The 16,645-nt window shown below is 45.4% G+C and overlaps 1 protein-coding gene across 2 annotated transcripts in view; it reads right to left on the bottom strand.

The window, feature by feature from the left end:
- Positions 1–13,324, bottom strand: part of CCDC93 (coiled-coil domain containing 93) — an 89,004-nt gene extending 75,680 nt beyond the window's left edge. Inside the window, exons 1-3 of one of the 2 annotated variants that reach the window (XM_060178013.1) lie at positions 13,124–13,324; positions 7,019–7,132; positions 4,632–4,726 (exon numbers count right to left, since the gene is read on the bottom strand). In XM_060178013.1, the coding sequence (XP_060033996.1) occupies positions 4,632–4,726; positions 7,019–7,132; positions 13,124–13,165 (251 nt within the window). In that variant the 5' untranslated portion in view covers positions 13,166–13,324. The remainder of the gene's footprint in view (positions 1–4,631; positions 4,727–7,018; positions 7,133–13,123) is intronic. The other variant, XM_060178014.1, reaches the window with a different exon arrangement.
- Between the last annotated feature and the right edge of the window lie 3,321 nt (positions 13,325–16,645).

Raw genomic sequence — 16,645 nt, 5'->3', positions numbered from 1 at the left:
CCCCTGGCTCGCCACCTGCAGGGGGGTCACTTCATAAGCAGTGAAGCAGGTCTGCAGCTGTCTTATCTTTTTCTCCCAACTCTCTGTCTTCCCCATCTCTCTTGATTTCTCTCTGTCCTATCTAACAACTATAACAACGATAAACAAGGTCAACAAAAGTGGGGGGGGAGAAAAAAAGAAAAAGATGATATTTAATAGGCATGCTGTCCTCTCCCATTATACATAGATCAGAAAACTGAGAAGCAACGACAAGGGGCAGCTCTGGGCCATGTGCAGAGATACAGACTGTCAGCTTAGCCCACAAGAACAATTTAGATTACACTCTCATTTAGGGCCCTTAAATTTTTTTTTTTTTTTTTGTCAAAAAAGTTTTCTTTACAAACACAGGGTGATTTTTCTTTTTCTTTCTTTTTTGAAAAATGATTTTTATTTATTATTGGATAAAGACAGAGAAAAATTGAGAGGGGGAGACAGAGAGGAAAGGATACAAGAGAGAGACACATGCAGACCTGTTTCATCACTTGTGAAGTTTTCCCCCTGCAGGAGGGGGGGGACGAGGAGCTTGAACCTTCATCCTTGTGCACTGTAATATGTGTGCTTAACCAGGTGTACCACTGCCTGGCCCCACAGGGTGATTTTCTGATAAGTGAAGGTCCTGGGAAAAGACCACCAGATCATACTATTGATAGTAACTTCAAATCCAGTAAGTTCTGGGTCTACCAAAAGTGCTTCTCATTCAGAAAAATCTTGTCCATCTCTCTCTACCTTTCTCAACTTCAGTAACTTCCCCCAGGAGATAGACAGATTGCCTGTAAGACAACATCTAACACATGTCTAGCTGAGAGTTACTATTGTTTTACCTATGATTCCCTTAGTAGCCTTCATGCCTTGAGTCTTAATAAGAGTTAAATGACCAAGAGGTATACATTAAGCAGCTCTCCCAAAAGTAGTTTCTGGAAAATGTGCTACAATCCATGTTTACGCCTGCGAAGTGGCCTTATAAGGTGTGACTAAGATTCTAACGGCTGAGGGAAACAAGTTATATTGCTACTATTTGATCAGAACATCAAATGCCAGGTGCAGTATGTTAAGAAAACAATGTGGAAGGGGAAAACATGATACCCACTGTCCACATTCAGAGAAGGAAGGAGGGCTAGAGCTCAGAGCATGTGACCGCAGAGTACTGAAGGAGGGCTAGAGCTCAGAGCATGTGACTGCAGAGCACTGAAGGAGGGCTAGAGCTCAGAGCATGTGACCGCAGAGCACTGAAGGAGGGCTAGAGCTCAGAGCATGTGACCGCAGAGCACTGAAGGAGGGCTAGAGCTCAGAGGATGTGACCGCAGAGTACTGAAGGAGGGCTAGAGCTCAGAGCATGTGACCGCAGAGTACTGAAGGAGGGATAGAGCTCAGAGCATGTGACCGCAGAGCACTGAAGGAGGGATAGAGCTCAGAGCATGTGACCGCAGAGCACTGAAGGAGGGATAGAGCTCAGAGCATGTGACCGCAGAGCACTGAAGGAGGGATAGAGCTCAGAGCATGTGACCGCAGAGCACTGAAGGAGGGCTAGAGCTCAGAGCATGTGACCGCAGAGCACTGAAGGAGGGATAGAGCTCAGAGCATGTGACCGCAGAGCACTGAAGGAGGGATAGAGCTCAGAGGATGTGACCGCAGAGTACTGAAGGAGGGATAGAGCTCAGAGCATGTGACCGCAGAGTACTGAAGGAGGGCTAGAGCTCAGAGCATGTGACCGCAGAGCACTGAAGGAGGGCTAGAGCTCAGGGCATGTGACCGCAGAGCACTGAAGGAGGGATAGAGCTCAGAGCATGTGACCGCAGAGCACTGAAGGAGGGATAGAGCTCAGAGGATGTGACCGCAGAGTACTGAAGGAGGGATAGAGCTCAGAGCATGTGACCGCAGAGTACTGAAGGAGGGCTAGAGCTCAGAGCATGTGACCGCAGAGCACTGAAGGAGGGCTAGAGCTCACAGCATGTGACCGCAGAGCACTGAAGGAGGGCTAGAGCTCAGAGCATGTGACTGCAGAGATAAACTATGAGGTTTATTAGGAGCATCTGCCTCTCCAAACAGCAGAGGGAGTAAGTGACTTATCCAAGAGTTTGAGGCAGAGGGGAATTACCACGCGGCTTTCAGCTCTTCCTGCTGTCCCTTTGTGCCTTTCTGAGCGGCCTGTTTTTGAGACGCATGTCTTTCCTACCATGGGATGCTAGGCTTGGCCCAGTGGCTAAGTCAGTGGTTGTGTGGCTCTTCCAAGGGTTCAGTGAATACAGAAGGTTAGGAAAGGATTAGCACATGGATCTTGCAACATATCTATGACACTCTCGCTGACAAGTGTTATTACTATTATTTTTACTAAGACCATCAGAATTTCACTCCTTATTTCTTTGAAACTTAGGAGGGGAAGGACTGAGTGCTTAAGGGGCTTTGATCCCCACACTCCAAGTTTAGCAAGTGAAGGCGATCATCAACTCAGGTCAGCAAAGTTTTACATCTCTGCTCAGTACAGTCCTAACTATACGTGGAGGGCCATCTTTACTTACACACGCATTCTGGTTGGGCAGGAAGAAAGCTCCCTCTAGTGGCTACAGATCTCTAGATTTGAGTAGACTGACTGTCTAAAAACCATTTCGCAGTTTAAAAAGGAAAGAAAGGCTTTCTGTTTCTAACTGGGGCTCCTCCACATTTTAAAAAGTATTTATTTATTTAATTTATTTATGTTAGATACAAAGAGAAATTGAGAGGGAAGGAAAGATAAAAAGGGGAAAGAGACAAGAGACACCTGCAGGCCTGCTTCATCACTCACAAAGCCTTCCCCCTGCAGGTGGGGACCAAAGGCTTGAAACTGGGACCTCGCACAGTGTAATGTATGCACTAATGCCTGCTCCCCCCTTTTCTTTTTTTCTATTTTTATTTGACAAGACAGAGAAAAACTGAGAGGGGAGGCAGACAAAAAGGGGGAGAGAAAGACAGACACCTGCAGACCTGCTTCACCACCTATGAAGTGACCCCCTGCTGGTGTTGAGCTGTGGGCTCGAACCGGATCCTTATGCCGGTCCTTGTGCTTAACCTGCTGTGCCACTGCCCAGCCCCCAACTATTTTTATTTTTATTTTAATTTCGTGAAGGTAACATCTACACAACAACAAAAACATTAAGGACAAATGAACCCCAAAAAGACAAGAATAAAAACCAAACTCTGGATTTAGCCTGACCAGGAGAACATAGATCCTCCCACCTGGACCCCAACCAACTGTTTCCCAATGAAGAACTACTCACAGTAGCTTGTGTGTTGCAACACCCCAAGACCACAAATGTTAGGAATGTAGAGCCCTGCAATTCCAGGCCGGATACTAATGAGTGCTGTCTGACCGCAGTATGGCATGCTCTCTTTTTAAGGAGCCCAGAGATATCTTTTAGTCTTGGTAATAATATCAGCAATTCAGAGGAACCAACTTTTCTGCTAGTGTGTGGATACCAAGAATTGGGACATTTGCCAATATGTTTCTCTTCTTGCTGGCTGTTAGCTTAGAAATAGCTATGGCCCACTCTAACAATAACAAGGCCTTTGTGGCCTGTCAGGAATGTGGAAGCACTATCCCCAGCTTTGCCTTGTTGCCATTTTCCCCCCTCTTTTGCTTTGCTTACCCTTTTTTCTATTATTGATTCATATGTGCATCATTAATCTTCTAGGAAGCGTTTTTTTGTTGGGGAAAGATGAGGATTGAGAAAAAAAGTGATTCAGTCAGTCACAGAAGCATACACAGCTGACATCACAAACACCTCTTCTAACAGGTAAGAAAATGGATCCTTGCCCAAGGTCACACAGCTGTCCTCTGGCAGGGCAGAGCAGAACTGGGGTCCCAACTGATCTAATCAAGTCACCAAGTACCTCAAGAATCTCTGGCAGAGTGGGCAGCATGCCCTCAGGGAAAACCTCTAGGAAGGAGTCCATTTCTGCCTTCTCTTGGTGGCTTACACAATGAGACTCTGCCTTACAGAAAAACACCCTATAATCTACTTCCCTCCAAATCCGAAGCTTCTGGGGGGAGAGAGAGAGAGAGGGATAGGGAGAGAGAGAATGGAGTGTGTGTGTGTGTGTGTGTGTGTGTGTGTGTTTGAGAAAAAAAAACCCTAAGAAGTAGCCTGATGATTAAATAATTCTTTTTTTTAATATTTATTTTATTTATTTATTCCCTTTTGTTGCCCTTGTTGTTTTACTGTTGTAGTTATTATTGTTGCTGTCGTTGTTGGATAGGACAGAGAGAAATGGAGAGAGGAGGGGAAGACAGAGAGGAGGAGAGAAAGATAGACACCTGCAGACCTGCTTCACCACCTGTGAAGCGACTCCCCTGCAGGTGGGGAGCCGGAGTTCGAACCGGGATCCTTATGCCAGTCCTTTTGCTTTGCGCCACCTGCACTTAACCCGCTGCGCTACAGCCCGACTCCCTGCTTAAATAATTCTTAATACACCAGCTGTATGACCTCGGTTTCTTTTAGTCTCAGATTCATAACCAGAAAAACTGTGGAAACATGGTGCAGTGAATGCTAAAATATGCAAAGCTAAGAGAACTTCTGGCACATAATAGGTATCTTTCTTTGACAGAATGTGTAACTTACATTTTTTGACCTATTGTAGAGTTTTCCTGAAAGAGTAAATCAACATCCACATCAAAGTTGCAGGTGGTAATACACCAAGTCATTCCACCAACTACCTGCAAGACATAAAGTATTTATTCTCTTTTTCATTTGGTGAGAGAGGGAGACCATAAACTATAAATATTCCTTATAGAGTCACTTTTTTTTTTTTTTGGTGGCATGTCTGCTTTGGTTATCAATGGGCTTGGCTGACTCCAGGTTGACTTTTTCAGAAACAGAGAGATAGAGAAAGCCTCCTTCAGTGTTATGAGGAGGGAGGGCTGGGCTGGAACCTGGGTTGTGCCCATGACATGTAAGTGTACCAGCCAAGTGAGCCTAAGAACCATTAAGTATATCAGACTATATATCTACACAGAGAGTGAGAGTGTGTGTGCATTGACTCCACTGACTACAATCCATCTAGAATGAGGAGAATTTTTTGCAATGACAGAAATAGATGCTATGCCCCACTCAGTAGCTACGAGTCACAGGTAGATACCAAGCACCTGAAATGTGGCCCATATGACTGAGAAACTAACTGTCATTATCAAAAGGATGTGTCAAGCACAAGTCCTCTTACAGTGACAGGAACACATATAAATAAATTCTCAACCAAGAGAAGTTTTAACCCAGTTTCAGTCAAGTGGCAGATTCCAGAAGGATTGCATACTTTACAGATCAGAAGTGTGAGTAGCAAGATTTTATGACATCTTATGGCTCATTATTTTATCTCCATATATTCTAAAATTTTCATCTACCTAAAGGAGATGTGAATCTCTGCCCTCTTTTCTAACAGGACTTCTCTGACATGCAAAAGAAACCAGGGCTAAAAATTCATTTTAAAAACAAAATCTCTCCACACACAAGTTGATATTAGAAGAAGAGGAAGAGAAATAGGAGGACGAGGAGTGAACCTCGTCTGAACGACGTCTGAACCTCCAGATCAGACGGAAAGAAAGGAAATGTCCCTGGTGGTGAGTGCACAGTGGATCAGAGTCCTGATTGTGCATCACAAATCACTGTGGCTTGTTTCAGAAAACTGATAGCTGGACATCATCCATTGATTCCCTATGTGGCTGAATGTGGACCAAGTCCTGGAATCTATTCAGTTAGGCATTTCCTTTGAGTATCAACATGAGTAGGGATAAGATTCACTGATCCAGGAGTCAGGCGGTAGCACAGCGGGTTAAGCACACATGGCGCAACGTGCAAGGACCAGCCTAAGGATCCTGGTTCGAGCCCCTGGCTCCCCACCTGCAGGGGAGTCAATTCATAGGCAGTGAAGCAGGTCTGCAGGTGTCTATCATTCTCTCCCCTTCTCTGTCTTCCCCTCCTCTCTCTATTTCTCTCTGTCCTATCCAACAACATCAATGGCAACAATAATAATAATGATAACAAGGGCAACAAAATGGGAAAGAAAAAAAAAGGCCTTTAGAAGCAGTGGACTCATAGTGCAGGCACCAAGCCACAGCAATAACCCTGGAGGCCAAAAAAAAAAAAAGATTAAAAATTAAAAAAAAAAAAAAAGAAACAGGCTGGAAGTATGGATCAACCTGTCAATGCCCATGTCCATTGGAGAAGCAATTACAGAAGCCAGACCTTCCACCTTCTACACCCCATAGTGATCTTGGGTCCATACTCCCTGGGGGATAAAGAATAGGGAAGCTTCCAGTGGAGGGGATGGGATACAGAACTCTTGTGGTGGGAAACATGAGGAATTTTACCCCTCTTATCCTCTGGTTTTGTTGATATTTTCTACTTTTTGTTTTATAAATAAATTAAATTAAAAAAAAAAAAGAAGAAGCTGAGTCCTTTGAGTACAAAGTCCTCAACACCTGCCAGCATAATTATCTAAGGTTCTGCTGAATTAAAAGACTTCACCCTGGGGTGGGGGTAGGTAGCATAATGGTTATGCAAACAGACTCTCATGCCTGATGTCCCAGGTTTAATCCCCCCACACCACCATAAGCCAGAGCTGAGCAGTGTTCTGGTTAAAAAAAAAAAAAGTATCAAGCCAAGTCTCCACCTTGTACTGATTTCTCCCTTTTCCAAACTCAGTATTTGCCATCCACAGAATATCTGGCACAGTTTTCTGTTATTTTGCCTTACATATATACCCAAACCACATGCTCCTTGAAAGACGGAACTATTGCTTTCGCCTCTCTGCATTTTCTAAAGCTCCATGTACAGAAAAGGGATTCCAAGGTGTAGCTAGTGACACATCTGTTTTTCTTTCATAGGAAATATGAACGCTTCTAAAATGGCATCTTTGGAAGAAACTGAAATATGAAGGAAATAAAAACACAATTTCCTTTTTCTTTTCATGGAGAGCCATGAGTAGCCTCGGCGTTAGAGAGATTTCCTCTTACCTTGTCAAAAGGGGATAAGCCTTTAATTCTTGCTCTGAAATACCCAGCTGCAACCAGAAGCTCCAAAATTTCAGTTAATTTGACATTTTGTTCCTCATCCTCTCTGGTTTCTACCTAAAACAAAAAGTAAAAACAAACAAATAAGAGTTAGGCTAATAGAAGCTGCCTGGAATAAAATATGGCATACTCTCTGAAAGCACAGTCTCACAGCCAAGGAAGAAGAGACAATGGCTTTATCACTAAACTTGCACAGGAGTTTGGAGAGACACTGTGCTGCCAGTGTCCAAAAGAACGGGTTGTAATCTTCAGCGGGCTGTTAATCCTAACACTTGGGAGGAAAAGACTCACACACAGGGAGTGAAGATTATTCATCGCGTGCTGAAGGAAAGCAGAGACGATACAGTACACCGTCTCCCCGTTCACTAACATATGACAGACAGGCGCCTGTCTCCACTGTATTAGCCTCTCCATAGAGACAGGAACAGGTTCTTTCCTTCTTCTTTCTCTTGTTTTTTTGTCTTCAATTTTTTTTTTCTTCACATGTATTTTTATTTTAACTGAACGGGTTAATGTTTTACAGTGCAATCACTGAAATATACATACAATCTCATTATGTAACAGGGCCCCAGAGTTTTCTTCCCATTCTCCCTCCCCTTCCCTTCCCTCTCCAGGGTCCTCTGCTTTGGTGCAGGACACCATGTCCAGTTCACGTTTCAGTTTGTGTTCTCCCTTCCCCAGAGTCCTTTGCTTTGGTGCGCTGCCCTGTTTTCACTTTTATATGCATCATGGCTCCAGAAGTTATTGATAAGAGGGACAAGAAAAAAGAATGTAATACAAACATACTGCATCTCTCTCTGCATTTTTAAAAAAATAAGTAAATCTTCACTTTTAAATGTTCTTTTAACTTGTATTTATTATTTTGATAGGACAGAGAGAAATTGGGAGGGTAGGGGGAGAGAGAGGGAGGGAGGGAGGGGGAGAAAGAGAGAGAGAAGGAACACCACCTGCAGTACTTTTTCACCACTCATGAAGCTTCTTCTCCTCTGCAGATGGAGAGTGGGGGCTTGAACCCAGATCCTTGAAGATGGGAACATGCACACCCAACCAGTGCACCACCACCCAGCCTCTGCATTTTAATCTTTTTAAACTCTAAAGTGGATACAAAGGATAGTAAATTCAATCTTGTTTAAAAATTTTATATACAGGGGCTCGGTCATGGCGCACTTAGTAGCATACACGTTGCAATGGTTATGGGCCCGGGTTCAAGCCCCCCAGTTCCCATCTAGGGGTGGGTGGGTGAGGTGGGGTGGGGGAAGCTTCTTGAGCACTGAACCACTGGTACAAGTGTCTCTTGTTCTCTCTCTCATTCTGCATCTTCTCTCTCAACTTCTCTGTCTTTATCAGAGATAGAGAAAAGAAATAAACAAAAGAAAAAAAAAAGAAAGTTAAAAACTAAAAAAGAAATTTATATCCTACCTTCACTCTCAAGGGTTTACCTACAACTGAAGTCTGTTTAGATATTCTAGTATTTCTGCCTCCAGTTACTTTCACAAACTGCGCTTCTCTTCCATTAATGAACAAAATTGAAAAACAAAACCAACAAATAGAAACACCTTTCTCTATGAAACACCATCCCAAGTATCCTGGTTCAAAGTCACGTACCTCCCTTGACTACTCCTTCACTCAGCGGTGGCTAGTAAATCTTCCTTGGTTACGCATGTCACATTTATTCTCTCTTCCCTTCTATTTACACTTCATGCCAAGACTACTGCACATGCCCCTGAATCTTCCTTCCCCGTTAATTCACTGTGCTCATTATTTCCTAAATCACAGCTTTCACAGCATCCCTCGTCAGCACTTACCACTAATGTATCACACCTTGTCTATGAGATAAACTTCTGGTGTGGGACTCAGGTCACTGGCCAGAAACGATTTTTTTCCAGCTTTATCTTTCATCTCCCTGCAAAAAACTCCAGCCATGGCTATAGGCAACCTAGATGGCCAGTGGGAATTTCTTTACGGTTGCTCCTGATACTCTCTAACCACCCAGAAATCATCTCCACTCTCTAACTCCTCTTCCACGTCAATGATCACACTTCTCTATTTCTATTTTACTTAGATTCCATGCCATTCACAAGATTATGATTCGACCTTTTCTGAGTGATGTGTCTGGTGTTAGTTAGCATACAAGTCTGCCTTTCCAACTTGACTACTAGTTAAGTCAGGAGAGGATTTAATTATTTACCTGCCTTAACTGTTGTGTTCTGAAACAGCATGAGGCTCAAAGGACACACTAAATATGCAATGATGTGTATAATCATTATATAAAGTGTATGACCCAAGATCAGTCATGGATTAAGAAGATATTTGTGCAGATATTAGAAATTCAACTTTATTTAAATGTGCCAACTGCCAGGAGAGGAAGTATAGACACTAACAGATAGTAGAACCTGAAATTACAGGGGCCAGGCAGTAGCACACCTGGTTGAGCGCACATGCTACAATGTGCAAGGACCCAGGTTCAAATCCCCAGCCCCCATCTATAGGGAGGAAGCTTCTGGAGTAGTAAAGCAGTGTTGCAGGTGACTCTCTGTCTTTAGCCCTCTCAATCCCCCCCATCCCCTCACAATTTCTTTGTCTCTATCAGGTAAATAAAAAATAAATGATTACAAAAAGGGGCAGAAGGTAGATAGCATAATGGTTATGCAAAGAAACTCTCATGCTTGAGGCTCGAAAGTCCCAAGTTCAATCCCCTGCACCACCATAAACCAGAGCTGAGTAGTGCTCTGGTTAAAAAAATAAATAAATAAAAATACAAAAAGAAAGTTTAAAATAAAAAATAAATTATTTTTTGTTTGTTTTCTTTTTCTTACCAGAGCACTACTCAGCTCTGGCTTATGGTGGTGCTGGGGATTGAACCTGGGAGCTCTGGTGCCTCAGGCATGAATGTCTCTTTGCATAACCATTATGCTGTCTCCCTAGCCCCCAGAAATAAATTATAAAGGTGACTGATAATTTTTTTGCAATGGAGGTGGGGCTAGGGTAGTGGAGTCATGCACCACTGTTCATTTTTTTCTTTTAAACTCTCAAATGACACCTGCCCAGTCTACCAAAGATTGTAAAGGATTCAGCTATCTCTAGTGGACATGCAAAAATAAAGTGCTATTAATTATTCATAATTTCTCTTCCTTTGCAAAAGACCTGGGATGGTTGGGATATATCTACCAGTGGAAAAGTTCCAAAAAGTAAAATAAAATAAAATAAATAGAAGGTTAAGAACTAGATGATACACAAAAACAGTGAAAAGGGGAGATGGGGTGAAGCGAACATTTTCGTCAAGTCCCCACCCCCACCCCTGGAGTGTAAACTAGGAGTCCTTCACTTGCTCATCGTGTATCATGAAAACACCTCCGAGACAAGTGCAGCACCTCACAGCAGTGGCATCCCTACTTCAACTTGTATTTAATGGGCACCCACTGGTCGTACCACATCAGATGAATGGCCTAAGCTTCTTCTCCACTCAGCCTCAGAAATGGAGAAGTAATCTTTTGTGAAATAACTTCTGGCAAAATATGCTGCATGAAGAAGAATGCTAGCAAAATTCCAAACCCATTTCCTGGATTAACAGTGAAACCAAGTTGTAAAGGATCACTGGTTAATACAACACAGGGAACGAGAGCAAGTCCTCTCCAGAAGCCACAGAAAGCCACCAGGCTGGCTATTATATCAAACTGCTTTAAAGACATCTTATTTATTTACTAGATAAAGACAGAAACTGAGAGGGACAGGGGTGGTGGAGAGAGAGAGAGAGAGACAGACAGACAGACAGACACAGAGGCAGATAGACAAAGAGAGAAACCTGCAGCACTGCTTCCCTGTCCATGAAGCTTTTCCTCTGGAGGTGGGGAGTGGGGGCCTGAACTTCAGTCCTTGCGTATTACAGTGTGTGAGCTCACCCAGATGCACCACTACTTGGCCCCTACATAAAATTATTAAAACGAAAATTCTGGTACAGGTGAGTGTCTCTGGGTTTTTAAACAAGGCCCACTATTTTTTCGTGTAAACTGGACGGTAAACAGTCCAGTTAATCTATCTTTCTCTTCTTTATATATAGTAAAGGGTTTTAAAAACCAAATTTAATGAATCAACAGGACTAGTAACAGTTAGTGACAGAATCATGCATAATCATACATACTGGTCCATACAACAAGTTACTGAATAACAATCTGATTGCATTCACCCTGTTTGCTTCCTAATGGCCAGGAATTAGGCTCATAGAAAAGTATATCTTATGGGAGTTGGGGTGAAGCAGGTCTGCAGGTATCTATCTTTCTCTCCCTCTATCTGTCTTCCCCTCCTCTCTCCATTTCTCTCTGTCCTATCCAACAACGATGACATTAATAACAACAATAGTAACTACAACAATAAAAAAGAGAAAAGTTTATCTTATTAATCAGAGGAAATAAAGGACACACCAGGAGCTAGTTGCCTTCTAATATCTACAAAGACTCCAGTGGTAGCACTGCGGGACATCGAGCTGGAGGGATGAAAGGTTGAATTTGGGAGATCAGACTGGAGTCTGCAGCAAAAGGCCAAGCAAAAAAAATCTGATGACAATCTAGAGTAAAGAAGTGCAACAACAACAACAACAACAACAACAACTAAAATCATCGTATTCGAGATCTTAGCTAGTACAAAGTTCTGACACTACACTTGTTTTTTCTTAAGATAAGATGAGCCTTCTTCATTTGGAAGAACATACTGACAGATGTCTGCTCTCCCATCACTGTAGCTCCAGCTTTTTACAGGCTGACTGGTCATCCATCATTTAGCAAATGCTTGTGGGATGAAAGAACTAAAGCCTTGGAACAGAGGAGAGGAAAGAAGATTGGATACAGGCAGCTAAGTGTGAAGGTCCTGCTCACCACCACAAGGCATCACGCCCCCCACCCCCATGTCTGCTACAGAACTTCAGTTGGAACGTGGAGTTGCAGTGTGGATTCCACTGCTTTCAATAATCCAATAAACTAAACTCACTTTTGAGTAAACCAACAGAAGAAGCTAGATGAAAACCACTTAGTTAAAATGCTTACTTGCACCCAAAGAAATGCATGTTCCTTTTATACCCAAAGTGGAAATGCGGAAACCATGGGGTGATCAGGCCCCTTGGGACCCAGGAATCATTTACTAACAAACCCTCCCTTCTAGAAAAAAAGGGACCCCGAAGTCTGCCCTCCCCAGATCCCTATCTAACTAGAGAAAGACAGAAACAGACTGGGAGTATGGATCCACCTGCCAACGTCCATGGCCAGAAGCAATTAAGCATAAAGAATTTTGGTCCACACTCCCAGATGGATGAAGAATAGGGAAGCTTCCAATGGAGGAGATGGGATACAGAACTCTGGGGGTAGGAATTGCAGGGAATTACTCCCCTTACTTTGCAATCTTGTTAATCATTATTAAGTCGCTAATAAAAGAGGGGAAGAAGAAAAGGCAAGGAAAACAAAAGAATGTAAGGGCAAAGGAGAGGAAAGGAGAAAGGAAAGGAAAGGAAAGGAAAGGAAAGGAAAGGAAAGGAAAGGAGGAAGGAAAGAAACGGACCCACTGTGTTCCGGAGTCCCCGGGAGCTGGGCACTCAGCCACCCAAACCTGCAGGCGAACAGAGTCCTCGCGGCGCGCAGACCCACACAGACAGACAGACCGACAGACCGACCGACAGACAGACCGACCCGATCTGGGGCGCGCATGCCCCCGCCCCCTAACTTCCTCCCAGCGCCCGGGCCAGTTGTGCAGGACTGAAGCACCACTGCATTTCCCTCGAGCCCCGAGGGGGGAGTGTGGGACAGACGCTGGAGCCCCGCGCCCCTCCGAGTCCCGTGACCGCGGACAGCCCTGCAGCGCGGGGGCGCGGAGCCGGGGCCCGGGAGTCACTGCAACCCGCCCCGTTCCCGCGCACACACGGGGGCCGCTGCACAACCCCCCAGGGGACCCGCGGGAACTCCCCGCCGCCATGCACCTGGGAGCGGGGGGCAGCGACACCCCAGGCCCCCCTCCCCTTAAAAAAAAAAACCGACGTGTCAGGGGAGGGGAGATGTAGGTCCTTACCTCCGGGAGATCCTGGCCCTCCGGACCCTTGGGGAACCCCATGGTCTGGCCAGGCTGAGCCGCAGCGGCAGCGGAGCCCACCAAGCACGGGAGGAAGCTGCCCGCGGCTGCCCAGCAGCTACCGGGGCGGAGGACAACACCCGCACTTCCTCCGCCGACCCGAGCGGCTGCCGCCGGCCGAGCATGCGCGCTGAGGGGGGCGTGCGGGGCGGCGGCTTCTGCGCCTGCGCGAGGGCCGACCCGGAGAAGGCGGGGCCCGGGACTGGGCTGCGGGGTTTGACTCCTGCAGCGACTCTGCTGAACTCTGATTTTTTTTTTTTTCCCCTCCAGGGTTATCGCTGGGGTTCAGTGTTTGCGCTAGGATTTCACTGCTCCTGGCAGCCTTTTTTTTTTCTTTCCCCTATTTGACAGGACAGAGAGAGATTGAATAAGGAGGGAGAGAGACCAAGACCCACTTGACACTTATGAAACGGAGCCCCCCTGCAGGTGGGGAGCCGGGACTCGAACCTGGGTTCTTGCAAGTAGTGATAGTTGCGCTTAACCGGGTGTAACACCGCCTGCCGCGTCTGAATTCCTCCCCTCCACCCCACACCCCCGCAATGCTTTAAAAAAGACACTATGTGGGGGTTGGGCGGTGGCGCAGTGGGTTAAGCGCACGTGGCGCAATGCGCAGGGACGGCGTAAGGATCCCGGTTCGAGCCCCCGGCTCCCCACCTGCAGGGGAGTCGCTTCACAGGCGGTGAAGCAGGTCTGCAGGTGTCTATCTTTCTCTCCCCCTCTCTCTCTGTCTTCCCCTCCTCTCTCCATTTCTCTCTGTCCTATCCAACAACAAAGCAACGTCAACAATGGCAATAATAACCGCAAAGAGGCTGCAACAACTAGGGCAACAAAAAGGGGAAAAAATGGCCTCCAGGAGCGGTGGATTCATGGTGCAGGCACCAAGCCCAGCAATAACCCTGGAGGAAAAAAAAAAAAAAGACACTATGCCTGTATGTTGGGGAGTTTTCATTCTGGGTCAATGGAGGCTCAGTCTTCTCTTCACTCCAGGGTTCAGAGTCTAAGAGCCAGGAGTTCACTCCCAGAATTGGGGTGTTCCCTGACTTACTCTCAGACAACTTCTCTATTTCCTTTCTCCCTTTTATTTATTTTTACTTTTGTGTTATCTTTATTTATTGCATAGAGACAGCCAGAAATTGAGAGGGGATGGGGGAGACAGAGAGGGAGAGACAGAGAGACACCTGCAGCCCTGCTTCACCACTCACAAAGCTTTCCCTCTGCAGGTGGGGACTGGGGGTTAGACCCTGTGTCCTTACTCAGTGTAACATGTGCCCTCAATCAGTTGCATCACCATCTGGCCCCAAACTCCGCAATATATTGACCAGGCACTGAAACCCAGAGAATGGATATTTCACAGCTGCCACCATCCAGGTGCATCTTATCCCCCAGAATACTTCTATTGGGAACACTATGACTCTCTCACCCTGCTCCCATAACCCATTTTGGGTCTTCCTTGGGGGAAGATCATTTCTGAGAATGAGCACTTCTGCGTTGCTATTTTAACTGCCCCATTACTTGGCCAGTCACCTAACTCAAGTTGGACGTGCTAAGATTGACCCAGTCTGGAAAAGAGAAATTTCCCACGAGTGGTCATCCCACTTCCGGTTATCTTGTCCATCTCCAAAACTCTCTCCCTTTACACTGTCTGAACTGGAAGACGCTTTGAAGAGGGTTAAACTGGGAACAGCTGCTGGCTATGATAACATCACCCCAGAACTCATTCTTAACCTGGGTCCCGCGGCAAAGAAGTGGCTCGCTTCATTCCTGTCCCACATCTTGGAATCTGAGTCTATGCCCAAAGTTTGGCGTCGTGCGAAGATTATAGTGGTTTTGAAACCAAAGAAAGACCCAACACTGGAATTCGACTTCCGGAGGCGGAGCTATGAGCAGCAGATCGCTTTCTCTCCTCTCCTCTCCTCTCCTCTCCTCTCCTGGATCAACTAGGAATACCAAACTAGGAGACCACCCGGACCGAAACAAGACAGGACTAGAATGACCACAGAAACCCAGTAAATCACCCGTGAGTACAAACACGCGTGGCTGGTGACAGAGAGGAGAGAGGGGCCTAAGGAGAGATTAAGTGACTGCTAACAGTTCGACAGTTTGTCAGTGGAGACACCACTTCCAGTCTGCTCCACCAACAAGGGGACAGCTGAAGGGAGGAAAGGACTCCCCAGTGACTCACCAAGTACAACTCTGAGTCTCCATTGCTACTACCCTCAGAATCTGGAGCAGCAACAGGGAGGGACACCAGGGCACAGAGATCTAACTGGGAAACTCAGGAGAAGACCTATACCTCGGTGGCATAGCTGAAGGGCTGTGAAAGTCTCTTTGCATAACCACTGGATTATCTCTGCCACACCCTGCTTTATCTCTTGGTCAGGAGTCATTGATTAAGCCAAGAAGCCTATTGATAGTTTAAAAGCCCTCAGGCTACCATAGCCTACAGGGGAAAAAAAAAAGGCTTTTACACCACTGAACTCCAACTCAGGGATTGAAAAAACTGTTAACTTATATAAAATGGTTAAAACAACAAGAAAAAATATTGGAGACTCGAACCAGGACAAGAGTCCAGCTAAAAGTCCTCCAGAGGGCGAAGCACAAAACAACGAGTTCAACATCCAAACATTAGCTAAGGAAATAATAACAGGAGTGAGTAAAGAATTTGAAAAAATTGTAATCAGAAATGCAGGAACAACAAATGAGAATATGGAAGAAAATTCTAATAATCTCATGGTTATTAGAGAGCTGAAAGCTGAAATTGCTGAGCTAAGAAGGCAACTAGCTGAACAAGCTAAAACAGTATCAGAGCAGGGCAACAAAATAGATGAACTCCAGAAAGCAGTAGAGGGCAGAGAGAATAGAATCAATGAGGCTGAAGACAGAATTAGCAAGATTGAGGATGAATTAGAGACAACTAAAAAAGAAGTAAGAGATCTCAAAAAGAGATTAAGAGATGCTGAAGACCCAACACTGGCCGCCAGCTATAGACCAATTTCTCTCCTCTCCGTGTGTTACAAACTCCTTGAGAGGCTGCTTCTGTCACATATTTCTCATCTTACAGAGAAATTCCTATCACCCTCCCAAGCTGGTTTCCGCCCAGGAAGATCTACCTGTGAACAAGCCCTGGCCCTCTCAACTTACATTGAAAATGGATTCCAGAAGAATTTAAAGACGGGTGCTGTCTTTGTTGATCTCACAGCAGCCTATGACACGGTCTGGCACCGTGGTCTCCTAATCAAGATCTCAAGATGCCTGCCTCCATGGGTGGCCAACACTATATCGTTTCTTCTCCAAAACAGAAGATGCTGGGTGCATCTGGGTGACAAGTCTAGCAGATGGAGACTTGTCTCAAGTGGCCTCCCCCAGGGCTCTGTTCTGGCTCCTACGCTATTTAATATTTACATCAATGACCTCCCAGAAACTTCTTCAAGGAAGTTCATCTATGCCGATGACATCTGCTGT

This window comes from Erinaceus europaeus, chromosome 18, assembly GCF_950295315.1.
Source record: "Erinaceus europaeus chromosome 18, mEriEur2.1, whole genome shotgun sequence".
NCBI lineage: Eukaryota > Metazoa > Chordata > Mammalia > Eulipotyphla > Erinaceidae > Erinaceus > Erinaceus europaeus.
The sequence above is the reverse complement of the archived record's forward strand: the minus strand, read 5'-3'. Positions and strand labels throughout refer to the sequence as shown.